Here is a 26741-nt window from a genome sequence, read left to right as displayed (position 1 = left end):
ATTTTTAAGTTATCTAAGTGACTTATATATCATGTTTAACCTGAATAGCGAAAGACGGCGGTGGGTTTGAAAATGATTTGCCAGGAGTCCGGTGCTCTCACGGCGCTAGTGAGCCTAGCCCCCGGCTAGCTATCGAGCTAGTGGGTAACAGACGTCTCCGAAAACGTTGGAGCGCTTTTGAAAATATGCGGTGTCTTGATAAACTGAGCAGATATTTGAGGTTTACACAGCTACATTCTCGCCTGAAAATATGTTAAACGTTTATTTTGTGACCCAGAAAGAATAATAAGAGTAACATTAAAACTAACTAGCTGCCGCCATTGTTGGAAACTGAGCTGGGCTGCGCTATGAATTCTGGGACACAGCTTCTTCTTCTTCGGGGTTTAACGGCAGCTGGCGTCCTTGTACATGCAGTGCTGCCATCTTCTGTTTCAGTCCGTTATTACACTCTTAAATCCTACTACTCATTCCTGCGTCTTTTGTGATCTTACAAAGCTTCAAACGACGCATCGACTATTAAATCAGTCGTCGACGATTTTGATAGTCGACGTAATCGTGACTAGTCGACTAATCGTGGCAGCCCTAATCTATATATCTCAAAATCTTGTCTTAGAAAATTTACAGCTTTGCCAGCTTGAAATTGGATTACAAAGCAATTCTATCCAAGTCGGCCAGCTCATTTTTGTAATCTTTTAATTGCTCTAAAATCTAATTTGATGTACAGTGCCGCTCCCTCCTCTCCATGGGTTCTTCCTCATGACCTGACTCCATCGTGGTTGGATCGCAGTAAAACCATCAATGTATCATCTTAAGATAACAAGATAATAAAGTCATGACCATAGGATCCTGGTTGTTTGATATCCCATGATAGCAATATAATGGAACCATTATAGTCAAATAATGGGCTAACAGCCTAAAGATGCAAAAAGAAAAAAGATGCAATTTATTATCAGGAATAATTAAATTATTAAAGTTGTGATAACAAATTGATAGTGACAGCAGGTTCTATTCTTGTGTTTTGGTTTTTAGGAGGTGTGGCAGAGTTACATTTGGACCGTGCCACTGTGACGTGATGAGCTGACAGGCATAAAATATTTATGAGCAACTAAATCTGCTCTCAGTATATAAAGCTTTCACTTGCCTCCATATTCATTGTTTATTAATCTCTTCTAAATTTCTGTATGATCCATCGTCCTCGACAGTTTCCTGCAATACAGCTAGTTCTAAACTCAGAGTATTAAAAAATCTGTATGATTAAATAAAAGTAAAGGAATTCATCGCCGTTATAAAATGGATAATATCCAGGACATTTTCTGTTGTCTTTACACAGTTTTTTAAAAAACAAATTGTTTTTACACTGAATAGACATCAAAAGAAAACAAATTGAATGTTTCAAGAACTTTTGCTTTATGTTTTATCTCTACAGGGTGGGCCATTTATATGGATACACCGTAATAACATGGGAATGGTTGGTGATATTAAAGTATATGTGAGGGGGCAAACTCCCCAAGATGGGTGGTGACCATGGTAGCCATTTAGAAGTCGGCCATCTTGGATACAACTTTTGTTTTTTCAATAGGAAGAGGGCCATGTGACACATCAAACTTATTAGTAATGTCACAAGAAAAACAATGGTGTGCTTGGTTTCAACGTAACTTTATTCTTTCATGAGTTATTTACAAGTTTCTCTTTGTTCACAGCCATTGACATGTCGAAGAGGTTAACACGTGAGGAGCGGATCAAAATTGTGTTGATATCTGGTGAACGCAGTAACCAGGTCATTGGAGCAGATTTCAATGCAAGACACCCTAGCACATCTCCCGTGCTACAGTTAGCAAACTGCTTGATAAGTTTTGTGAAACTGGTTCAGTGTTGGATTTGCCAAAATGTGGACGCAAGAAAACTGTCACTAATGAAGAAACATCAGTGGCTGTCCTAGCTTCATTCAGCAAGAGCCCACAGCGTACCACTCGCCGCATGTCACTGGAGAGTGGCATTAGTGGAACATTCCTTCGGCGGATATTAGCTACTCACAAATGGCACCCTTACAAACTCCAGCTACTGCAGCATCTCAACGAGGATGACCCAGATCGGCGCACAGAATTTGCAGAATGGGCAAAACAGAAATTGGAACAGGACCCTCAGTTCAGTGATGATGAGGTAAACTTTTATGTGAATGGTGAAGTTAACAAACAAAACCAGCGCTATTGGTCTGACACTAACCCACATTGGATGGATCCCTCCAAGACTGTTGGACCAACAAAAGTGATGGTTTGGTGTGATATATGGGGTACAACGATAGTGGGTCCATTCTTCATCAATGGAAACCTCATGGCCACTGGATATTTGAAATTGCTACATTCAATTGCCAGTTGAATGGCCCCCAAGGTCTCCCGATCTGACCCCCTTAGGGGTCATCTGAAGGCAATTGTCTATGGTGTGAAGATACGAGATGTGCAGCACCTGAAACTAATGGGTACTGGATGCCTGTGCTGGCATTTCTCCTGCGGTGTTGCTATCAGTGTGTGAAGAGTGGGAGAAGAGGGTTGCATTGACAATCCAACACAATGGGCAGCGCATTGAACACATTTTATAAGTGGTCAGAAACTTGTAAATAACTCATGAAAGAATAAAGTTACGCTGAAACCAAGCACACCATTGTTTTTCTTGTGACATTACCAATAAGTTTGATGTGTCACATGGTCCTCTTCCTATTGAAAAAACAAAAGTTGTATCCAAGATGGCCGACTTCTAAATGGCCACCATGGTCACCACCCATCTTGAGGAGTTTGCCCCCTCACATATACTAATGTGCCACAAACAGGACTTTAATATCACCAACCATTCCCATGTTATTACGGTGTATCCATATAAATGGCCCACCCTGTATATTAAAAACCAAGCTAGCTAGGTTGGTGCAGGCAGGCCATGAAGCTGCAAATTAAATTAAATCAAATTAGCTGTTCCAGTGCTAACCTACATCTGTACTCTTCTAAATCATATCCTATAGCAAATCTCATACTAGCAAATCGCATACAGGGTGCACTCTTTAAGCTGCTTTAGCCTGCCCACAGCTGAGTTCCATGCTTTGTGCAAACTTCTGCAGAAAATGTAAAATTCTTTGTGATACTGTAGCATAAGCAAGCACTTTAAATAAACTACAACAGATGACTTGACAGATGTTTTACTGGTTAAAATCAGGCACCCGTGCTTTTTTTTCTTACTTTGCAATCACACCAAATAAAGTGAATGCAAACATTAGAGGGATTATAAAAAAGAATTGCGAATGGGTGAGGTGCCTGCCAAAGACAGTTCAACCAACATGTGCGTGTTGAAGCAAGGGGGAACAGGAGAAAGAGGCTAAATGGGAGGAGGAGGTTAAAGAAGGAGAGAGAGTGTGAGCGGGAGACTAAACTGGAGGAAGTGCTGGGATAGTGCCGCAGCACTGAGATGGGTCTTAAAGAAGAAAACTGACTGTGGCCTCATTGGAAGGACTCCAGGGCTCGTAGTGCAGGTCTTCTTTGATAATGGGCCACAGTATGTGTAACAGTGTTGGTCTGCTGCCAAGGTACACAACGTTTTGGTAATAGTTAACAGAGTGGGCAAACAGTAGAAGTCAGCAGCAGCATGGAGGTAGGTCAGAGAAGTGCAGCGACGCAACACTTGTCTGCTCCTCCACTTCTGTTTAGACTCACCTTGCTCTCTCTCAGATAGATTTGGCACTGCAGTGGGGATCTTGGCTCAGCTTTTCACTCTTAGATTTGGACTGGAGCTTCATAAACACTCATATAAAGCATAGAGATGTGATGAGCAGTCACCAGAAACTTTCTACACGAAAGACAGAGGGGTCCTCTGAAGGCTTTGACAAACCTTATTCTGTGCGATGGAAATACATTCAGTTCACATCTCTAGCATCTGATGCTGCCAATAGATCTATATAGACTATCATGTAGATTGTTATTTATAGTAACAGGTCCAAATTCCACAGTGTTGTGCATGGTCCTCCTATTATATACATCCACAACGACTTAACATCGTGGAAAACAATGTTTTGACTCGGTGACATGAGTGGAATATTATATGTCATCTGTGTGTCCAAGCCCATTAGTGTCACAACTAATATGGCAGAGATTATACATGCTATGTTGTTTCTGTTACCACAATGTTAGCCTGAGTCTTCATGGTCACATTTCCTCTGCTTGTGGAAGAAGAGCTATGCTTATGTGTGGAGGTGTGTGCATGCCTTGCTTTCAAGTAGTCCGCAGACAGACAGTCCAAGGACTCGGAAAGGTGGTAGGCATGTCATTACCCGATCCTCTCTGTCAACCTGCAGCTCTAATCTCAAACAGACCAAACACAGCTCTGCTTTAGTCCTATGGAGCTGCCCTTCGGGACTACTGTGGTCTAATGCTGTGCTAACCTTAACCTGTGGCTCAAAACAAAGAACAACACCACGCTCGGCTCCACATCAATCTGGAGGGGATAAAATAGCAGGCCTGGAAACTTGAGTCACCAACAGCCCGTCTCAAAGCAGAAAAAGAGCCCATGCCTTGTTAGCTGTCAAGTACTATTTTTTTTTTGTTGCTTTGGAGCAGCTCCCACTTGGGACGTTATCAGGTTAACGGCCCTGATGACACATCACTGTCCTGTTCTCTCAAATACAGACTGCCTTTTGATCCACCCACCTGATTTCAGTCGACTGTGACTGCACACTAAGGGCAGCTGAAACAGAAAAAAAGGAACAATCTGAAGCCTAATGTTCGAGTAAATGTAAATGCACATGTTGTGTAACTTAGATGTTAATGATATTCTACCACCACTATTACATTTAAAGAGAACCAACTGAGCTTTCTGAGTGGAAAACCAACACGGTGTAATCACATGAAAGGGCTGAGATACCCACGCGTACTTTGAGAAAGTACAACAGTGAGATCATTTGTGTTGCTGTTGTTGACTGGTGTTAGTTTTTAGCGTTGGCTGTACCAAGAGGGTTAAATGTAAGGGGAGTCAGTGACTCTTAAAGCCTCTCTCAGAGCACCCTAAAGAGCAGACTGTCAGCATTCCTCCTGGGTGCCAAGGTATTTACTTTGGACAAGAGAGAGGAGCACTGTAAGGGACTGGTTCTAATTAGGAGCAGCCAGTCAGGAGGTCACGGCCAATCGGAATGGGTGTCCTAGATACGCAGGCCTCTCTTAATGGCTGTTGAACAGTGCGTCCAACACAGACTAGTGTGGGTTAAGGTGGTTTTGGAGTATACAACAGGGTCCCTGCATGGCTGTACTGAATCAGTTCTTCCACCTGGGGCTGGACTAATACATGACAGGTAGCTGCATTGTTATAACATGGGGTGCATAAGAGTTTGAAGTCAACAGCACTGTGGATGTTTTACTCATGCGACACAGGTCAGTTGGTAACTTAGCATTAAGTAAGCGAGTCATGTACATTTAAGAACATCAAGATGATGCTGGATATCTTTTAGATTTTCTGCGCTATAGTAGTTCTGCATGTTTGAAACGTGCATGTTTGAAATCAGTGCATGTGAGGCACTGGGGCACTGGGGCAGGGATAGCTCAGTAGGTAAAGTGGTCGCCCCATGATCGGAAGGTCGGCGGTTCGAATCCACCTAACGGCTACCCTGAGGTACCCCTGAGCAAGGTACCGTCCCTACACACTGCTCCCCGGGCGCCTGCTTAGTGGGCTGCCCACTGCTTCACTGAGTGAATGGGTCAAATGCAGAGAAAAACAAGTAATTTCCCCATGGGGATCAATAAAGTATCCATTGTTATTATTATTATTATTACTGACAAGTAAAAAGCAGCAGGCGAGGTTTTAGTCCCCAAAAAGGGATCTAAAAAATATGATATATAAAAGTATAAAGCAAGTTTTCTTTTTACTAATATTTCAATTTGTATTTCTAAAATTACAAATGTTCATGTTGATGTGCTGCTGCACCAGATCTAGTAAACTCGGGCAGCTGATGAACTTTACATGGCCATGAATTTTTGTTTGTTTTTTAAATTCATTCTTACTCACAGGCACATCAGCAGGGCTAGTGTCAGCAGACAAAACAGCTCCCAAACAGAAATGACTACTTAAAGAGAGGCTCACCCTGATAAGTGGAGGTAAATGAGAGTTTGGCACTCACTTACACTATTGATTTCAAACCCTGAGCCACGATTGAGTCCTCACAATAACAAAATGTGAGTTTTAGGTCTCATTTAACGCAAGGTGTTCATTATGACCGCCCTCATCTCTTTCAGAATTAAATAGACAGTAAATCAGAAGAGGATTTAGGACATGACTACCTTTGTCAGATCAGTCAGATCCACCACTTACTTTAAACTTCAAAAGGGGATTCCACAAACCTGTAGGTCAGGGCCACTAATTTTGGTACTGCACAATATTTTTTTCTGGGTTTTTTTAATTTCTCTCACCAACAGCCAAACTAAATTAGTGACTATATCTTTAATGAGGTCTATCCTGGCACCAGGTGTAGATCTCCGCACATCCTCTGGAAAACCATCCTCAAACCAGGGTGCTTCCATATTTTGCGGGGAGAAAAGAGAGACTTTTAATCAGTTATTCAAAACAGACCTGAAGCATGTTCGGTCAATTCAGTTTGTCCTAATAGAACACACTTCAATCAACTGAGTGCCATAGCAGTAGATTTTGATCCTTTCTCTTTTAGTTGGACAGAGTACAATGAAGTGATAGTGATGGAAGAATTGGTGATAGGGTTTTCTTTTTTTATCATGTTGCACTTGTGTGACTTGGATCTGGACCAGTATGCTGTAAAATACGCAACTGATCGAGCAGAGGAAGGCTGAGAAGTGGTACAGATGGCAGTAAACAGGAAGACCGTATTCATGAGGGCATGCATAGGTGCATGTACGGTAGCACCAGAGCAGCGCCATGTGACACCAGTTCTAATTCTCTCACTGAGTCACATGGAACTTTTGGCCTGAGTCTGCATATTCTACAAACACTCCCTAGAAAGCTCTCCCTGCAGAACAGAAACGAACACATTAGCTAAAGTCTGGCAGACATACTACCCCTTTGTCTAGCTCAAAGGCAGGCACTTTTCATTTAGTCCAACTGAGAGAACAGCCATCTATCATTCTGGCAGGCATGTGACTGGATGTATGATAAGAGAACAATCCCTTCCCAATCAAATAGCAGTCGTTCAGTACAGGCAAGTAACAGCAGTGAGCAAGCCCAAAGTGGAATCTACTTAAGACTTGTTGCACTACCTGTCCCCGAGAGAACAACACAGCATTCTCTAAAAAGTGAGAAACACCCAAGTCTCGCTGGGTGTTTTTCACCATGTTTTGGAAAGTTATCCCTCACTGTTTACATTGCAAATTACAGGCCATCTTAAATCAACAAGACAAGGTGACAGTGAGAGCTGACATGTTAGCAAGGACAGAAAACTTTATTTGATCAGATTCCATGAAATTGAACAAAATTACATGGAAAATTTGTTTTTTTTTTAGTGTTTTGGTTTTTACCCCCAGTCCCGCGACCCATTTCACAAGTGCTCTTTAAATAACGATAACTCTGTTTGTGCTAGAGACAAAATTCAAACAGTTTTGGACAACATGTGGTGCATCACAGCAGCTCGAAGGTGCTCCTGTCTGAACACAGACAGAACAAATCAGTTCCACCAAGACGTTATGTAAGATGTAATGCTTCACATTACCATAACGAGAAAAAATTCGAAAGATGAAAATTATTTTTGCAATTTTACAGCCAAAATTATAAAATAAGTAAAGGCAGCTTGACGGATACATGGAATGCTAAAGGATTAAAGGCAGCATTCAGCATCTACCTGGGGCTTGCAGATTTAATAAAGTTCAGCATTACCCAGGATATCTTTTCCTTATCAGGCTTCACTGGAAATGACCTCGATAAGACCCAAATCATGCTTTGGATTACAAGCCACTGTAGCATTAAACCAGCAGCTGTCGTTACCGCAACTACGGGTGTCTACAGAACAACCAGTCTTAAGGACAACCAGGGGCGGAGCGTGGGGGTGGCTTACTGGGCTTAAGCCCGGGTTGTTTTGTCAGAAGCCCGGGGTCTTTTGGAGTGTAATTTTTTCATAGTTAGATGTCTGACTGACAACTGTATAAAACAAAAAGTACACACAATATTCGAAGCACATAGTGCACACTGTGGGAATTTACGACTGTGCGTGAATCCCCCCTGATATTGGTATGATCCGAGCTCAGGCACTAAGCGACTGAGCGAGGGGGCGGGGCAGCTGCTGCCTGTGAGTGCGCTGTTGGAGAAATGGAGCCAGCCATACTAAGGAGAGCTTAAGTTTGACCAGGTACCAAAGCAAATCATTCCTACTGTACAAATAATGTAAATACATGTATGACGGTGTATCACGAAAGATTGATATCAAAATGATCACTTGACCAATATTACGTTACTTGCTCTTCAAGTGAATCAACAAATGGCGAAATGAAAAGCTGAACAACAACAATGCTGTTTCTTTAGAGAGTCTTAGCTTACGTGTGTTTATTTCATATTTTCAGTTGTTACCCTCCACAGCTAAATAAATTGGTTTCAGTAATGCACTGATATACAAGAATGGACATAAGGGGCTTCTTTCAAAGAAAAAACTCTGGTAGATGTTATTTTATATATTATGCTTTGTTTGTTGTTCAGTATATTTCTATTCAAAACAAGAGGAACTTCAATACACAGCAGTATATTCACAGTTGAAACCAGATATTTACATACACTTTATGGAAAACACAATAACATTTTTTTACTGTACAACATCAATTTAAAGTAAACTTGTTTTGTTTTGGATAAATAAATATTGAAATATCTTTTGAATTAGTTAAATGTCAGAATAAAGAGAGAGATCTGTCTATTTTTATCACTTTCATCACATTTAGGAGTACATATACACTAAGTTTATTGTTAATTAATAAGAAACTCCAGACGATTCCATTCTGAGCTGAAGAAGCTTCTGATAGGTTAGTAGAGTCCATGTGAGTAAATTGGCGGCACACGTGTGGATGCATATAAGGCAAAACACAGAGCCTGTTTCTTTGACATGGGAAAATTAAGAGATGTCAACCAAAACACCAGAAAAAGAATTGTGGAGCTCCATAAGTGTGGCTCAAGTTTGAATACAATTTGGTGCCATTTACAATTAAGAAATACAGATAGTTTCTCTCTTTACCCTTAAAGTTAACAAATATGTTTTTTATATTTATCAATCTAAAAAAAAATAAACATTTAGTCTGATTTGATGTTACAATTAAAAAAGTGTTTGTGTTTTGATCTGAAGAGTACATAAATATGTGGTTTCAACTGTATATTTGATGATTGTCAGCACAAAGAGGGAGAGAGAGGAACAGAGAGGGAACAAGAGCAGGTGAGACACACATGTTAGTCAAATGGTTGTTTACCAAAAGTATCACTGTATCATAGGTACTCATGTATCTCGTACCTAGTGTTTCTTTTTAGGTTTGTTATTTTTCAAATTCTATATTTATTAAGTTATGCAGGCTTGTTTGCACAACAAGGCTAAATAATTATATAAACTTTTCTCAATCTAAATAGTGGACTTTGGTAGAATTAAAAAAAATAAGTGTAGTGCAGGTCTATGATGATTTTTAGTACTACTATCATCTAGTTCTGATTCTGGTTCTGTCTTGGTTAAGTCCTCAGTAGTCCTGATTTTGAACTTGTTACGACCCGGCTCAAAAGCCGCAACATAAAAAAAGGAGACGAACAACAGAGTGTGGGTGAGAAGAGGTTTCATCCTAAAATGGAAAACCAGGTTGGCTAAAATAGCTGGTGCCACCAAGGCAAAGACTAGTGCACTGCCGGAAAGCTTGCCTCAGGTATGCTTTTATCCACACCTGACTAGGTGTGGCCAATTAGCACCAGCTGAAAACACTGAGACGATTAGAAGCTGCAGAGGGACGTAACAAACTCTTGTAGTCCTGTTTTAATTCCGGATCAGTTCTGGGTCTGGTTGAATTGGGGTTTAGTCCTCGTGTCTTGATACAGCCCCGACTTTGTTCTGCCTTGCTGCTTAATTAAAAAACTAGTTTAAGGTGTCGTGCACATGTGATATATATTTTTCCCTATATGAAGTCATTCTTTTTTGAACAAAACTCAAAACAGAGCCTATTAATCTTTTTCATTCATTTCTACCCCCCCCCCCCCCCCAACAAAAAAAAAAAAACCCACATGCATACTACCCTTTATGGCTAAGCCCCGGGTGTTTCAAATGTCTGGCTCCGCCTCTGAGGAAAACTACAAGTCACTATCAGCCAAGACTTAACAATAACATGGAAACCTTGGCATTTTCTGCTTTAACTGTCTCAGCAGTGGCTTGCAAATAATGCAAACACCAGAGCACACACTGGAGACCTGGCACACAAAAAACACTTCCATTAAAGTGGAGGGAACTGCGTGCATCTGCCATCACTGGACAGGTTGTTATTGTTCTACTTGTTAGCCGCTGCATATCTGATGTTGAAATGTTTACACATTCACCACTTCACTTACGGTCCAGCTAACACTAATGCACGCGTGATGGGTGGTCCGTGGCCAAGATGAAAGCAGTCGATCTGATCACGTCTCAAAACTGCTCTGGAGACTTGAATCAAACCGTCTTTGTTGTAGTAAAATCAGACATTTGTATTTCACTTTGCAAATTCAATAAATCAAGCTTGGCATGAAAGTAACACTAAAGCCCTTCTGAGAAGCAGAGGAGGAAAAAAAAACAGGTCAAAAACAGGACATGTTGTTTGTTGTTGGGAAGTGACCATGTGACTCCTAGAGACATAAAGCATTTTTTGTCAGCAGTGCTATCTCCCTGGTTCTGGGGTTACAATATGGCTTTTGTAGTCATGCAGCACTGAAAGATCTAAGTCACTTTGATCCCGCTTAATAGAGTTTGGTAAATGATCTCAGTATGGGAGCTCCACCTCATCCGCGCGCGCTCGCGCACACACACACACACACACACACACGCACACACACACACACACACACACACACACACTGTGGACACACTCATGCTTTTTCACACACACACAAATAAAGGATCAGGCCGCTCCACAGGTGAAAGCTCTTCCTCTTGCGGATCGCTGAGCCAAGCGTTCAAGCAGAAAAGTAGAAAATTTGCTTCTGCTCTGTGCTCCCTGCACATTCTGTGTCTTAAACAGTACCACACCATACCTCTGATCTAAATGAATCTGGGGTTTTTTGTATCTCATCATACACTGATTGAATCAACCTAATGTTACTAGGAGCTGCAGTTGGCTTTTATTCTTCAGAGCCATATTAACGAGAAAAGCCCATGAAAGTGACTAAAGGAGCTGCAAGGAGCTGCAAGGAGCCAGGGAGCGAGCGAGCAAGAGGGAGTCTGTTACGCAGCGTTTATCTGTGGTATGGTGATGACTCTTTTCCTCCAGCCTCTCAGCAAACTAAGCGCTTCCTGCCTGGTTTTTTTTCAAACAGCCATTTTTGTCCTTGAAACTAAAGCACACGCAATGAATTACAACCATCTTAAAGAGCTGTCAAGAAACAAGAGAGGGCTGGTTAGAGCAGAGGAGGTGAGGAGGAGGAATTCAAAGCCACACTGTTGGGGGAAAGAGGAGCGAGACAGGCGGCGAAATGAAAAACTGCAGAAGAGCTGCTGGGCCTTTGATGTGAGCGCGAGCATTAAGCCTGCTCTCGCCACCGCAGGCAAGGCTGAAGTTATTAGCAACTGGCTTCACGACCGAATACTGTTGACTGAGTAGACGACAAGAACAACTGAGGTCCAAAATTATTCATAAGCCCCTAATCGCCTTTTAAATATCCAAAGTAAACAGCAAAGAAGCCGATCCAACCTTTAACAAACTGTATGCTCTCAGCGATATGCTGCATATCTACAAGAACAATCTGTGTTGTAATGTTTGTGCTATGAAAAGCTTTTAGAGAAGTTTGAAGTTTGTTTAATTTTGCTCTTTTAATAGTCAGAGAGATTGGAATGCACCAAGATGAACTGTTCTCTTAAGAGAATTTTCTTTTTTCCCCTCAAGAAACCCACAAAATGTTGTGATGTACACAAAATCAAGAGTCTCACCATGCTCATGGCTCCACGAGGGAATTCCTATGAGCTAAAAAGAAAAAAAGTGATCTGATGATTTTAGTTTAGTGTTTGAGAATTTTTCTTTTTTGACCACAATAGGAAGTTTAACATGCTGATGTTTAGTGTGGATCTTATTTTGTCACGAACACATTTTACGTTAGTATATTTAACTTTCAAAAACACACAGGACTGCTGCCTCCCGAGTGACAACCTCGTGTGAATGTGGTCAGGTCGCGTGCTAATCAGACGGTTGGTGGTTTGAGCCCTCTGCAGGCTGAAGTGTCCTTGGGCAAGATACTGCAGGATGCATCAATCAGAGTGTGTGTGTGTAAGCAAAAAGCAGTAGAAAATCTAAAGGCACAGAATAAATAAAAAGAGCTGTGTAAATGTGGCCTCGCAGCACAATTGCACTTTTGCATAAAAAAGCAGAACAGGAGTCTGTTTACCATCTGAAGAGGAGTACTGAGCACAGTTACAGGACAAACAGTGCATCTTAAGGGCAAGACAACTCTATAGCCAAAAAAGGCTATATGCACTGTTCTTTGATAGGTTTACATTTTGTTGTCACAGAATGAGCTTCTTGATTACACCTTTGTTGTCTTCATTGGTCAGTGTGACACCATTTCTCAACCACATTCATAGGCATCTTGTGCCAACATGCAGTGAAGTGTGCAGTACTGACAGGCTGAGCTGGTTGTGTTTACAACTAGTGGCAGTGAGGCAGAGTGATCTAGCTGCAGATGAATGTGTAGAGAGTCATTACCATCTGACAGAGAGGACAGCACCTGAGAGTAGGGGTGGTGGGAAAAAAATCGATACAGCATAGCATTGCAATATTTTACGCAGCAATATTACACTATACAGGGACACCAAACATGGATATTTAAATTGATCTAAATACTCAAGAACAAGAAAACTATGAACACGACTGCTCACCTCGGGGACCTCTGTCCTGAACATTAGCCGAGGAAACTTACATTAACTCAGCTCAAGCAAAATCAACCAATCAAACTTCCTAATTCAGAGCAAGCTAATAGCTAAGTTGGTAAAAACAGGACAGCGAGCTTCTTATATGTGATTGTAATCAATGTTTTTTTCACATTCTGCAGCCAATATGACTAAACATTTGCCCAGAGCTTAAGGATGTTGAACCATGCATGACTTGCACAGGTTGCCTGATAGGAGGCAACCTTTCTGCAAACAGTTGCAATCTGACTTGGACTGACTGAAGTCACTCTCAGAGAGACTGTCAAAATTTTGTAAATAATTACTACCTAATTTATAAACACAGACAAATTGCCAACCTGGTGCCATTGGTCTGAAGGATACTTTTTTACTGAGCACAACTTGAGGGAGCTCAACTCAGCTGGCTCAGCTGGTTGTGTTCTGGTTTATATTCCTGTAGAACTGAAGGCTACTGAGCATGTAATGTAATAGTTAAATGTGAATTTCTGTCTATGTGTTTTTCAATGATTTATTACAGTTTATTGCTGTATTATGAGAAACAGATTGCATATAATTGCCAACTGATGTCAGACTAACTGTCTCATGGCAACATTTATGGCAGGTTTTAGTGACGTGCTGGTGTGCTTGAAGTTGTGATAAGCACTTACCATACTGGGTTGTCAATTATACAAAACTAAGCTTGATTTAAATTACAGTTAACTATACATTAAGAGAAGAAGGCAATCCAATTCAGATTCTAGCTACAGTCATTAACACCTTTTATGCAGTGTCACACTAATTGAAAATGCACATACATCCATCTATCACATGGATGTATCCATCTATATACGAAATTGTGCCAATGCAAGTCTTACATAGTTAACAGACAATAAAATCATCACTTATTAATTATACATCTTTTCAGTCAACTCATCCTTGTGAGCATAACCTTTAACCTGTGGGAAGATTAAAAAAAAAAAAAAAAAAGACAGCCAACTTTCCCACCAGTAGCATATGAATCCTCATGCCATATGGTACAATTGTCATCTGTTGCAACATAGTTCTCAGTAAATCTCTATAAATGTGGCCTTGATCCTGGGGGAAAGGATAGCTTGGCCTCCACACCCACTATGGATCAGCAGGCTTTCCTCTGTACTTCCAGTGGATCGGTTTCAACTGGAAAGAGACAGGTGCTTCACTTGACCTGAGTTGTCAGGACAAATTCAAAAAAGGTCACGCAAGATACACATCTCACAGAGAATGCAAAAATGTCGCGGTATTCACGACTGTTAAACCTTGGATATTTGACATAATTAAATTCCGCTGACCCTGAAATCGCCTGGACCCCGTGTCAGTTGTCCTGCCATCAAAGGAACATATATGTGTGTGTGTGTGTGTGTCTGCTTTCACAGTCGGCGGTGACTCATTCCTCTCCACTGTAACACATGTGTGGCTACATAATGGCACAGCTTTAAAAGGGCCGCATGCTTTTGCTGCTCCTTCGGTGGTTTGTGTACTAGGGAGGGACAAAAAAAAGTGCTCAAAATGAAGAGCGAGACAGATCCTCTGTGATTAACATTTAATTCAAGAGTGCGCATTTCTAGCTTTTCCACTGCCCCACCGAGTGTGTGTATGGAGTGTGTGAAAACACACACACATGAAAACAGGCAGATGAAGCCTTGACTTAGTGTGTGTGTTTACATGGGTGTGCTACAAAAAACATGGAATTAAGCATGCGACTCTTTTGTAGATGTATTAGGGAGTGGCTGAACGAGTGAAGCAGTGATAGTAGCAGAGAAACAGAGACCATCCCTGGTTATTTGCATAAGAAGAGCTATGAAAGGGGAAACAAAAACGTGTTGTATAACATTCAAGAATTCCAGACGTGATCTAATGACTAAAAAAGAAGGGGGCCAGCAGGATTAAGAGATTTGCCATGTTTCCCCCCTACCTGCCTCTCCCTTCTTCCATGTCCCCTAAGGAACATCTCCACAGCCATCTCTTGTGGAATAGGGCAGACAGGACAGCGCTAGCCCCTGCTTCCTGTGCTGCAGGCTGCAGCTCTCTCAGTTCCCTGCTCAGGAGAACCCATTAGTCCACAATTTGTTTGATAGCCTGGACACATGAGGGGGGGTCTGTTTAATGCATGAGTTAGAGGAAACGCATTACTGTAGTGTCGCTGAAGGAGGAGACCATTGCAAAAGACCACATGGAAATAAAAGAGATAAAGTAGATGATGTTGGAATGCAATGATTATATGTAACAAATGGGCTTGTAGCCAAAAATGATATATTCTCTTAACTTTTGTTCCATTTATTTTTAATTGATTTTCTAAACTATTCCACAGCAACTGTCTAAAAGAATGACAGTAACTATGCTGTCACTCATTTAATTTGGACTGTGTTGCTTTTTTTGAAGCTAGATGCTACCTTATATTGATGAAAGGGTAGAGTTCTAATTTACCAGCTAATACTGGCAAGCTTGGATAGCAACCTGTATCCATAAACTGTATGGGTACAATGAAAAACTTTGAAAAAACTGTCCACAGAGGGTAAAATAATTTCTTGCACCAAGCTATAAATGTGCTTTTTAATGATGTAAGGCTTGGCACTTTAACATGGGAGTCTGTGGAGATTGACTCAGTTTTGGAGCATGCCTCAAGTGCCAGCTGGAGGAACTGCACCTGTGGAACTTTCACGATTCATAAATTTTCAGATCTGGATGTTGCCCCTTGGAAAAAAACATAGTCATCCTGTTTTAAAGCATTTTAGCTGTTCGTGAAACAGTCAAACATTTAATAGAAAAAGATTGAAAAACATAAAATGATGTTCTTTTCTGCCAGTGGTCCAATATGAGTCAACAGGGCCAGTGCTGGCTGGTAACAAAACCAGTGTAGCAGTTCATTCCTACAATAATCTTTGCGCGATCACCACTGAACTTGTTTATAATGTTATATATGATGACTTCAAAGCAGGCTTTTGTTCCTAAATGGCCTCCACCTCCACACAAACAACAAGTAGTTGCATAAAGCATTCAGAATTTTTAAAAAACAGGCGCTGTGGCAAAGGGGGAGGGGGATTGCGAGCTTACAGGGATTTCATTTGTACCTTTATGCAACTGCCAGTGTCGCCGAGGTGCAGGTGGGACGGATGGCGATGTGATTCTACTGCTGTTAATGTTGAGTTCTCATATGGCGTCCATACTGGTGGACACAGCAGTGCTGTGCATACCAGTCACGAGCACTGTGAAGCATTCAGAGCAGGCTGCTTCACCGTTACTGTATTTTAAAAAGAAGCATGAATGGCAAATGAATGCCAAATCTGATTGCCAAATGTGGGGTTCATTGCACGAATTTTGCAAACACATTAGCTTGTTTATTATATCATATCAGTATGTTGGCTCCAATACATGAAGCTCACCTGCATTCATTGCTGCTACACACTGTTATAAACCACATGCACAAAAGCGAAACTATGTGAGGCAGTGAGGAGCCCTGAGGAGTCCTGGACAGGCTGTTATCTCATCCAGGGAGATAGGAAGTATGGACAGGAAATCTAGAGGGAGGGGGAGGAGAGGGCCCATATGGGAAGTACAGTGTAAACAGTCTCAGCTTTTAATCATCCCAGCTCACGTTCGGAACTGGACACACTTTGATGTTCTCCCTCAGTACCCTCTCCACCCTCCCCTCCTTAGTTCCCAAACGGCTGTGCTGAGGGCCAGTCGAGGGGCGGGTGTGCAGATAGTGGCCTGGGACGCTTTAGAGAGACGGGGAGGCATTCACTACCTTGTAGGACACTGAGACGAAAAAATGTGAAGTGTTGCACAGTTACCCAGTGTCAAGCCTTAATTATAGCTTATGTATTTGAGGGAGCTCTCAAAGTTCACTTCAACATTTCAAAAACAACAATGCAGAAAAGGAATAAAAGAAAGTCAAGATGACTTTAAGTTAACATAGGTGGAGTTTTAAGGATACCTTAATTGGACCTGTTAAAAGAACACAGTTTATCTCCATTTCTCAAAAAGAAGTTCCAACAACAATCCTCAAGTTCGTCATTGTTTCAGAAGCTTTTGGGCTTCTCCTTTAATCACCGAGTTTCATTTTGGAAGGGAGAGGGAGTCAAAATTCCTCAGCACTTGTATTTGTCCAAATAGTGCTGGCCAGACCAGTGTTCCAGTGAGCGTGTTCATTCAGAGGAAAGGGCACACTTCCAGGGAGATCACAGTTTAACAGATCAGACGGAGACAAGTACCACAGTGAAATCTCATGGATTCAGAACTTCAGAGTTTGTCCCACACATGGTAGCAAACATGATCAAAACAAGGATGCAATGCAATTCCCAGGCTCAGGGAAGCAACGTATTGATAAAGATGAACAAGCATCTAAAATGACAAAAGATGAAAACTCTGTTAGTCCATAAAAATTTTCAGAAAAGTGGAATATAAAAGACATGCATCGACAAGGTTGGCTTATATTTAACACAGACGAGAATGCTATGCAAGATGGAAACTGGAACTTTTTAGCCATCAGTCCCCTCGTCCACTGGAAGACAAGAACATAAAGTGGGACCATGAAGCTGCCTGCAGAGGCAACAGAGACCTGTTACAACAGGCCTGAGCTGCAACAAAGAGCATCCTGCAGCATAACACCACCTCTGTGCAGTATGAGAACAGCCAGGGAGGAGAGAGCCTCGCAGGACCATGCCCTCCCAGCCTTGGACAGCAACACAATTGGTGGTTTGACCAGAGGAAAACAGAGTAGATGTATAACCTATTTGGGCAGCCGAAAAAAAAGAAAAACAGAAAGAAACAGGGGGGAAAAAGCAGGGATCTTATCAGCACAAAATTAAGCTGACGGTGGCAGAGATAAAAAAGAATGGTTTGAGGGTGGCACTCAACCTTTCATCCACACCTTTAGGGGAATACACAGCTTCATTAAAACCCTGTGTCGCCCTACAAACATTGCAAAGTCTTAAACAACAACAACAACAACAAAAAGCTGGAAATCCCAGAAAGCTGGAAGTGCTTTGATCTCAACAGCTATGTGTTATGTATCCACAACATGTTGTCAACATCCCACACAGACAGGGTCCAGTCAGATCAGCTTAAAACTGGAGTGGGAAAGCAGAAGTGGCTTTTCACTGTGACTAATGCTGGGCTTTTCTCCATCAGAGCATTATAAATCCTTATCAACTATGGCAAACTGCAGCATCTGGCTCACCATTCACAAAACCTCCCATACCTGGTGAGTGAAGCGAGACAAGATCCCACAGAACCTAATATCTTTCGTCCCGTGTCTCTGGAGACGGCAAATAAATCGACACGGCGGAGCTTTACAGCGTAGGGACCTTAATCCACTCTTGAATCCTGAATATGCACACTGAATAGAGAACATACTTCACATTTGGACAGTTAAAGGCAAGATTTTTAACCTAAAAAAAACCCCATTAAATGACAGGTTTTATATTGGTCTCGACATGCTGTCATTTTGCAGTCACTGGCCACACCTTGATATTAAATATAATGGGAGAGAGCATCAAATGCCAAAAATAGTCACTGCAAAACAAAACAGTTACCTTAGAAAAGATACACGTTAGAGAGGCTGGTGGACTGAGCCAAACCACTGTTTCTCAGGAGAGAGCTAAAATAGACTGAAAATAAGCTAACCTCAATAACACGTTTGTCATCACTGTTGTTAAAGGAATTCATATGTTCTATCATCACAAGCCCAGTGTTGAGTGGAAAGAGTGCTGCTGTAAGCAGCTCTCAGAAAGGCACACTGTGCTGTAAACCATAGTCTCTGCTGCAGGAGTCTTTTAGCAGCGGGTGCTGTGTAAACTGTAGGGAAACATAAGTCACTCTACAGAGGGATTGGTGCACTGAAAGAGGTGGGAGTGTAAAATAACTTTCCAATTAAGGCTTTTAACACAGACTAAGTTATTAGTCAAGCGGTGATTGCAAAAGAGGTTAAAGTGACTCTCTTGGGGGGGTCCAAAGTGACTCTCTTGGGGGGGTCCAAAGAATGGGAACTGGGAACACTTACTGTGTTAAGTGTTCCCAGTAGTGTACTATAGGAGAAGCTTTCAGGCTGGTAATCCATATCTGACAGAGCAGAAGTGTAACTACATGTGTTGTAAAGCTGTTCTATCAATACACAAAATGAAGATCAGATATTGACCATATGATCATTGAATTAGTCTATTGCAGTCTATGGAAAATTGTTGCACCAGGTGCCACAAAGGTGCTGGGCCACCTGTGCACCAGGTGAGCTTTGAGGTAAATGGACAGTGCTGTGGTCATGTAGTGCAGGTACCCTTTGATGACACCCTACCTGCATGAGTTTTCCCTCTGCTTTGCCGGCACTTCCTCCCACGAACACCCCTTCCAAGGTGAGGGGTTTCCCCGTGGGCTCGTGCTTCAGCAGCGTCACCTTGATAATCGCTCGGAGAACCGGCCGCTCGGACTCCAGGCCCTGCTGGCCCAGCACCACCTGCAGAGCCGCCATGAGCAGCCACGGCCAGAGCCCGGCCGGGCGCCGCTGTGGGACGGTCATGGCCTCGGCTGTAGCGGCGGGTCCCGGCCGCACATCTTGGACTTCAAAGCAGGCAAGCACCGCGGATAAACAAGACGCAGGAAAGCGGTATCGACAAGTACACGCACAGGTCCCGCTTTATTCCTTCTGCCTACTTGCTTAACAGATCTGGGCTTTCAAAGCCGGAGGACTTCCATGGTAACTCATAAAACTTCCATTCAACACTAGAGTTAATATTCCCAGTCTAACACGTTACAGATATGCATACGTCTCACGTGGAAAGTGATGTCTCACACGAGGAAAAAGCTCCGATTAACTGTTATCCAGTGTCATTAATGTGGGTTGAGAAGCACTGCATGCGCCAGTGCACTGTGAAGACGAGCCGTGCCGTATTAGATCTTAAAGAGTGCATTTGTTTCCACCGGGGTGCTCTTCATCACAGGCGGGTCTATGTCCTCGTCTGGAGGGTGTTTACGTGGTAGCTTAACTCCGGTATCCTCTCCAAGAAGGACTGGGTCCTCTCCTGGCAACTGTGTATCCGTAAATCCTCGGGACTGTTTTTACAATGCAGCGCACATTGACCACTGTACCTTCCAGTCACATTTTGCGAGCACACAGGAGGCAAAGCTTTAAAAGTTAAACCTGTCCCGTGAGAGCAACACTTTGTGGATAAATCCACCAAAAACGCACGAGAGCGACGTCTACGACTTCAAAGGCTGGCTTACAGGTTGCCGCTGGAGAGTTATGAGGCATGCTGACGGATCAAATGCGGCGCCGAAAAGTTGGGCAATGTTTCTTACAGCCGACGAGTTGCGAAAAAATAATCCTCGAAGAAGCTGCTCCGTTCAGCACACAGCTCTGTGTAATTATTAACCGAAGCAAACGGGCCGTTGCCTTACTTTGCTTGTAGCCTGGTAATTAAAACTGGGTCCGAAGCGGCTTCAGTGACACGGCCATCAACTTCTTTCAAACCTACCCGTCAGGGGGGCGACACGCGCGCGCGCACGCATACACACACACGCAGGCTTCCCCCGAGTTCAGTGCCTCCGCTGCACTGTGAGAAATTAGACCCGATCCTCCTGAGAAGAATGAAGGAAATTGACTCGTTTATCAAAACTATCACTGAAAGCGGAGGGGGAAATCTGCAAAAAGTTAATTTAAAAAGTTGCCCAGCCTCCTTGTAGTGTTTGTTTGAAGGGGATAAAGCATAGAGACACAGTGTACTATTATAACACCGTTCTAGAACTTTACCTCCCGGACTCTGTCTCTCCCCTGGGATCTCATTTGAAAGTGTCTACCTGCTCCCTCTCCTGCTACTTTCACGTGCTAACGGGGACGGGAGTTTGATCAACACTTCACCCCTAATCCTGTAAACAGATTGTGTTTCAAGTGTTTTACGTTGTTATTTGTATAAGCCATTAGTGGAATTGCAGCGTTAGTACTACATTTTTCTAACGTCACTGAAAATCTATTTTGCGGTAAGAATCAAACGCAATCTAATTTTCTTGCATGTGTAAGAACGTAAACATACAAACAAACAAAAATCGTTCATTTTCTTTTAACGTTATCGTAGGTGGAGTTAACGAGGAGCACCTGAATGCAGCATTAGTAAGTGGAAGGCGGATCCGCCGAAAAGCAGCAGTTTCACCAAAAACAAGTAAGTGGCTCCCTCTGGTGTCTACAACAAGCAACACCCCTTTATTATTAATAATGCAGTACACACTAAACATCCAACCATAAACTGTATTCACGTTTATTTAAAATTCTAGTTTCATATTTTAAAAAGTACATCAATAGTGAGAATAAAAAGGTAGGGAAAACACAATAAAGCAAACAATCAGTAGACAAAGTGTTTCTCCCTCGTAAAATAATTTGAGTCCTTTTTAAGCACTCCAATACCAATTTATGGTTTACAAGACTTATTTTTCTATTTCAGTTCTTTGAAAATAACATTACAATCTGGTAAAACTATTTCACAAAATCATGTACGTAAATATCCATGCTTTATACATTTACAAGCATACTTGTTTTAAAAATGTAATTTAAAATTTTACAGAAATAAAAGCATCAGTGTTAATTACAATGGATGTGTAAAATAAGAGGAGAAAACATTACTGTACAACTACATACAATGTACAACATATATGTACTTCTGCAAAAGACTTTGTAATAAGATTTAAAAGAGAACAAAGCAACAAGCATTCACACAATAAATCATCTTTCCAATTCGAGACTCAAGTATGGTAATAGTAAGAGCTTAAGCTCACATCCTGGAGTGACTCAAGGCTCCCTGTCACATGCCAATCAAACCAACAAGCTGAGATCTATGATGAGAAATATGAGACACTGTCATCACGGATCTGTTGATTTTAGCAAGCATAAAAGCCTTAATTGCCTTTTCTTTCACTAATTTTACTCTGGAATTTGACCCTAAACAGCCTTACCTAAAGAGTTGGTGTATTTCCTGTGCAGCTGCTGTTATAATTTCAGACTGGAATCACTGGAAGTATCACCAACTGTAACAGGTACAATATCCCTCTCATGATCTGTGGTAACCTTAATGTAGGGACACAGAGAAGGCAAATAATCCAGGCTTTCTGCTAAACTATATATAAGGCCACTAAATATATATATAGTATAGATTTATTCAAATTATATAACAATATCAATAATTTTCTGTATGAATACAGCCTGAAACATAATCGGATTTTCACATGTTCTACATGTTGTTCTAAACGTTGAAAAAGAACCAACTTTTCAAAACAGTATGCAAAATATTTGCTACATTTTTTAACTATGCGGAAAGATCCATTATTAATGATCTGTGTGTGGAAAAAGCTTCAGTGTCAGGTTTGATCACCTAGAGCAACAGTAACCTCATTGCCACTTTATTAGGTACACCAACTGCGTCTTAACACAATTATCTACTGAGTTGATCACTTTGCAGTAACCCAGAATGTGCAACATCAGACACTGATGATCTACTGGGATTTCCGCATCTCTGAATACATACATCCTTGAACCTTTATGCAGATGTACTACAACATTAGAGGATGACGCTGAGTGCCACTCAATTGCTGCTGCCACACTCAGATGGTCAGAATCTCGCATGTACAGCATGAAAGCATGGATCTATCCTGCCTTTTATCAATGGTTCATGCTGATGGTGATGTAATGGTGTCAGGGATAGTTTTTGGTACCAACTGAGCACTGTTTAAACTCCACAGCCTGTCGGAGTGTTGATGCTAACCGCATCCATTCCTTTATTACCAATGTGTCCCCATCTTCTGATGGCTGCTTCCAGCACCATGCCACAAACCTCAAACTGGTTTCTTAAGAACAACAGTGAGTTCACTATTATTTTACTCAACTGGTCTTCACAATATCCAGATCTCAACCTAATAGAGTACCTTCAGGATGCTCTATTAGGTTATTCCCATCGTGTGCATCTGACAAAACGTCAGCAACTGTGTGCTGTTATCACGTGAGTCTGAACCAAAATCTCTGAGGAATGTGTCTCATGTTCCTCAATGAAAAAAGATCAACTATCATTTCTAACCTTTCTTGCAATTGCAGCCTATCAAGAACCAAAACCACTGTGCTGCTCTGATCCACCCTCCCGCCTTCCCTTGCAAACTTTCCTACAAGTTTGGGTTACTTTACTGTCTAGCACAGTAAAGGAAAAAACATCTTAGATCAGGAACGTGATGCATCAAAAAATACCTCAATGTCAAACATTACAAAAAAACATAAAACAGATGCACTTTAGCTTCAGGAACTCTTCAATGCGCAGCCTTACCTCAATGATAGCATCCTCAGGCATTTCCTCTGGTACAGACTCCACACACTGCTCTTTGTATGGAACTAGAGGAGCAATACTCGATGCAGATACTATGGTGGGTCCAGCAGAGAAAGGGATAGACCTGATGACACCGTTGCTGTCACACAGTGGGCTGTCACGGGTGTTGGATGAAGACTCTAGCTCAGGGACCACCTCGTCTTGGGGCTCAACTTTAACCAGGCAGGTATTGGGTGGGGTCTGCATGACCTCATCTGCGATCTTAAAAATTGCCTCCAAGTTGATTTCACAGTTTTTCACCTCCTGCTTCTCATTTTTCTGCAGGCATTGGTTATTGTCGTGGAAACACAACATACCGACAGGATATCCTGCCTAAAATGGTGATATAAAAGCATATGTTAAAGATGGCCCAAATACCACTCACTGACTTGTTACGTCACATGACAGTGGTCCTACCTGATAATAACTCTGAGGCGAGAATAAGCCTGTCTGAAGGCCACCACCTGCCATATGAGGGGCCACAAGGTTGGGATGGTAGCAATGACCAACTTCAGGAAGGACAAAAGATAGCATGTTAAGTGAAATGGTACACTGGCTATATTTTACTAAATAATATTTAATGCTTACGTGGGGAATAGTAGCCAGGCTGGTACTGAGCATTACAAGGACTATAACTGGTGAAATTTGGACTTCCATGGTTTGCGTGGGCCAGGAAATTCTGCTGAATGTGCACAGCATTGGCGCTTGAGTTTACTCCAGTGTAAGGGCGGTTTAAAGGTACTGGTAGCTCTTTGCCTGAGGAAAACAAAGCAGAAGGAAGAGCCGCAGCCCTCATCAGGAATCGTGGTGGGATGGGGGTCCCAGTGTAGGCTTGGGTTTTACTTGGATAGTAAGGAGGAGTGGCCTTTTGATTTGTGGGGCTCAGCAGCAAAGAGCCTCCCGAAGAAACTGGAAGACACAAAGCACAACAACAACCTTTTAGACAGTACGAGAGGGCTTAAGTGTTGGTACAGGAGGGCACAGACTTATTGTCCTTAATAAGTTCAATATGGTGTTCGGAAATATGACAGAAAACCCTATCAGGGTAATATTTCTTGAAAACATCTGAGTATTTTCTCTGTGACATGTAAGATTGTCAAATGAAAGTTTAGTAATTCCTCTGGTCAACAGAAAAATATATTTAGAATACTCTCAAATGAGGTCAACTCTCCAGCAACACTTATAGTACAGCTTTATTACTTATATCAAGGTCATCCCTCATGAAGGCCACAGGCCCAAACATGCCGATCAAGTAATAAAGCTGTGCTTCAACCTCTTTAGACCCTTGTTCTAAAGAGGAAGTAGGCGAAGTTGCGGCAGAAAGCTTTGTTCTGTTTTAAAGAATATTCTTCAGTTACAAAGTTTATGTACATAAAATGGGACAGTGTTGTATTTTTTTAAGGAGCTGATGACCCTTTTTACACAGAACTACTGTGCACTTTTGCAGAAACTACTCTTGTGGCTGAGGAACGGTTAGTGTGAACTTGAGCACCTCAGGGAAACCATATATTTCCACTATTATCCCTTAATAGCACTTGCCTCTTCTCATAGATGTTCCTCTGTCTTCCCCATCCCGATACAGGCGCTGATATCCACTCGGGGACCGGCACTTTATGTTCAGACCGGCTTGCAGCTTGGCCTTATTGTCCACGGTGAGCCTCCTCAGCCTCGAAACGAGTTCAGGCTGGTCTCGCTTGAAGTTGGGGTTGTAAAAGCTTGGATACTCCTTGCCGTCCAGGTCCTGTTGAGGGTCGGCCTTCTTGAACCCGTACAAGTTGAGCTGACGGACAAAGCTGGAGAAGTTGGTGGTTTTGAAGGAGTCGGCACTGCCCGCGGTGATGGCATTTGGAGACAGGATCTGCTTCTCGAACAGCTGCTGGTCAATGACGATTACCTCGCCCTGGCGGTCCCAGCAGATGGCGTTGTAGGCCGGGTTGTTCACCAGACGCCACAACTTTGCAGGAAAATTGCTGGGGTTGATTGAGTCCGGGAGTGAATTTAAACCGACTTCCATGCCTTTGCCTGTGCAACTGAGACAGGTATAACAATATTAAACAGCCCTGGTCAAAGCAGCTAACCTGCTTTACATGTTTATAACGTTACTATTTAACTTTAGTTTATGTTTTACATACACTCAAGTTATAACAAGTTAACAAAGTTATTTAACCACCATTCATTATATTAAACACATAATTACCCTTGTTAATGAAAACGGATTAAACTTTTTTAAAATTATAAATAAAATGCTGTAAAAAGTAAAATGTTATCTTTCACTGTTTCTGTTACTCTGCTAGCATTAGCTAACATTAGCAGTGGCTGTGTTATCTTGTCAAACAGCCTCTCCTAAGTAAAGAACTTTTTAGTTAAGAGCTGTTTTATCCATCTCCATATTTTCTCATATATTTTAAGTAAGGTTAAATCTAAAATAAACACTGTAATAACTGCGCCTGTATCACCAAGTCGCACTGGGAACCGTTGGAAGTTTACTGCCGTTGGTGGAGGTGCTGGAGTTCAATGTGACATCCCTCCGTTACTTTAAACAACGCTTAATTTTGGGGGACTACAAAGCCCAAGATCCTTTCACATTTCAACGCCGAAACTGGACCCTAAACGTCACACAGAGAGCCAAAAACAGTTTACAGCCTCTGGTTTACATGCTTTTGTTGCCATAGGCACACAAATGCCTTTAGGTAATATATGTTACTTTTAAACTGTTTTGCAAATAGCTCCAATGAATGCATCGCAGGTTCTCACACAGCCTGCTGTTTATAGCTTACATTTCACATCATCTGAGTTTATTTCTGAGTTTATTTACTTGCAGCTTCATACAAGACGCAAGATGATGAGCCTCTCCAAAGTTGGATGTGGCACGGCAACAGTGCAGTGACAAACGCAGGTTAATTATCCATGATAAACAAATAAGAAACAAAATGTGAGAAAACGATGTTAACTGTTGAAAGAGATTTGACTGGTAACATAATCAGTGTTTAGGTCAATGGAATTAATAGATGTCACCAAGCACATGTGGTGTGAAATTGTACCAAATGAAAACACGCTGAGCTGTGTCGCCACCTAGTGATAAGGAAGTAGTTTATTATTATTATTATTATTATTATTATTATTATTATTATTATTATTATTATTATTATTGTTGTTGTTGTTGTTGTTGTTGTTGTTGTTGTTGTGATTATTATTATTATTTGTATTTAGATGTAGACAGCATCATCTATCTACATTTTGTGAAAACAAAAAATCTCACTGCCAAGCCAGTAAAATACATCCAATTTGTATCCTTTCATTGTCAAAATCCGATG

At 41.8% G+C, this 26741-nt stretch overlaps 2 protein-coding genes and 1 long non-coding RNA gene across 4 annotated transcripts in view; 1 reads left to right on the top strand and 2 right to left on the bottom strand.

Annotated features, from left to right (window-relative positions):
- rnf43 (ring finger protein 43) overlaps nucleotides 1-20852 on the bottom strand; it is a 117486-nt gene extending 96634 nt beyond the window's left edge. Inside the window, exon 1 of the mRNA XM_085420044.1 lies at nucleotides 19389-20852. Within this exon, the coding sequence (XP_085276170.1) occupies nucleotides 19389-19610 (222 nt within the window). The 5' untranslated portion in view covers nucleotides 19611-20852. The remainder of the gene's footprint in view (nucleotides 1-19388) is intronic.
- Nucleotides 20853-20948: 96 nt separating this feature from the next.
- Nucleotides 20949-25143, top strand: LOC146660272 (uncharacterized). The gene is made up of 3 exons (XR_014913517.1): nucleotides 20949-21067; nucleotides 21163-21246; nucleotides 25010-25143. It is a non-coding gene; the product is annotated as an uncharacterized LOC146660272 (long non-coding RNA).
- On the bottom strand, nucleotides 21258-26161 carry hsf5 (heat shock transcription factor family member 5). 2 transcript variants are annotated; one of them, XM_085420046.1, is made up of 6 exons: nucleotides 24967-26161; nucleotides 24016-24336; nucleotides 23845-23936; nucleotides 23389-23760; nucleotides 22034-22145; nucleotides 21258-21913 (listed from the first exon to the last, which is right to left on the bottom strand). In XM_085420046.1, exons 1-5 carry the CDS (start codon nucleotides 25439-25441, stop codon nucleotides 22068-22070), a joined length of 1338 nt encoding a protein of 445 aa, XP_085276172.1. In that variant the 5' UTR covers nucleotides 25442-26161; the 3' UTR covers nucleotides 21258-21913; nucleotides 22034-22067. The 2 variants fall into 2 exon arrangements, with proteins under 2 accessions (XP_085276172.1, XP_085276171.1); XM_085420045.1 differs by having other exon boundaries at nucleotides 21258-22145.
- Nucleotides 26162-26741: the final 580 nt, after the last annotated feature.

Source organism: Rhamphochromis longiceps, linkage group LG10 (genome assembly GCF_057381845.1).
Source record: "Rhamphochromis longiceps isolate RC_006_pf linkage group LG10, R_longiceps_female_GT1.1, whole genome shotgun sequence".
Classification (NCBI taxonomy): domain Eukaryota; kingdom Metazoa; phylum Chordata; class Actinopteri; order Cichliformes; family Cichlidae; genus Rhamphochromis; species Rhamphochromis longiceps.
This window is presented reverse-complemented; position numbering and strand designations above follow the sequence as displayed.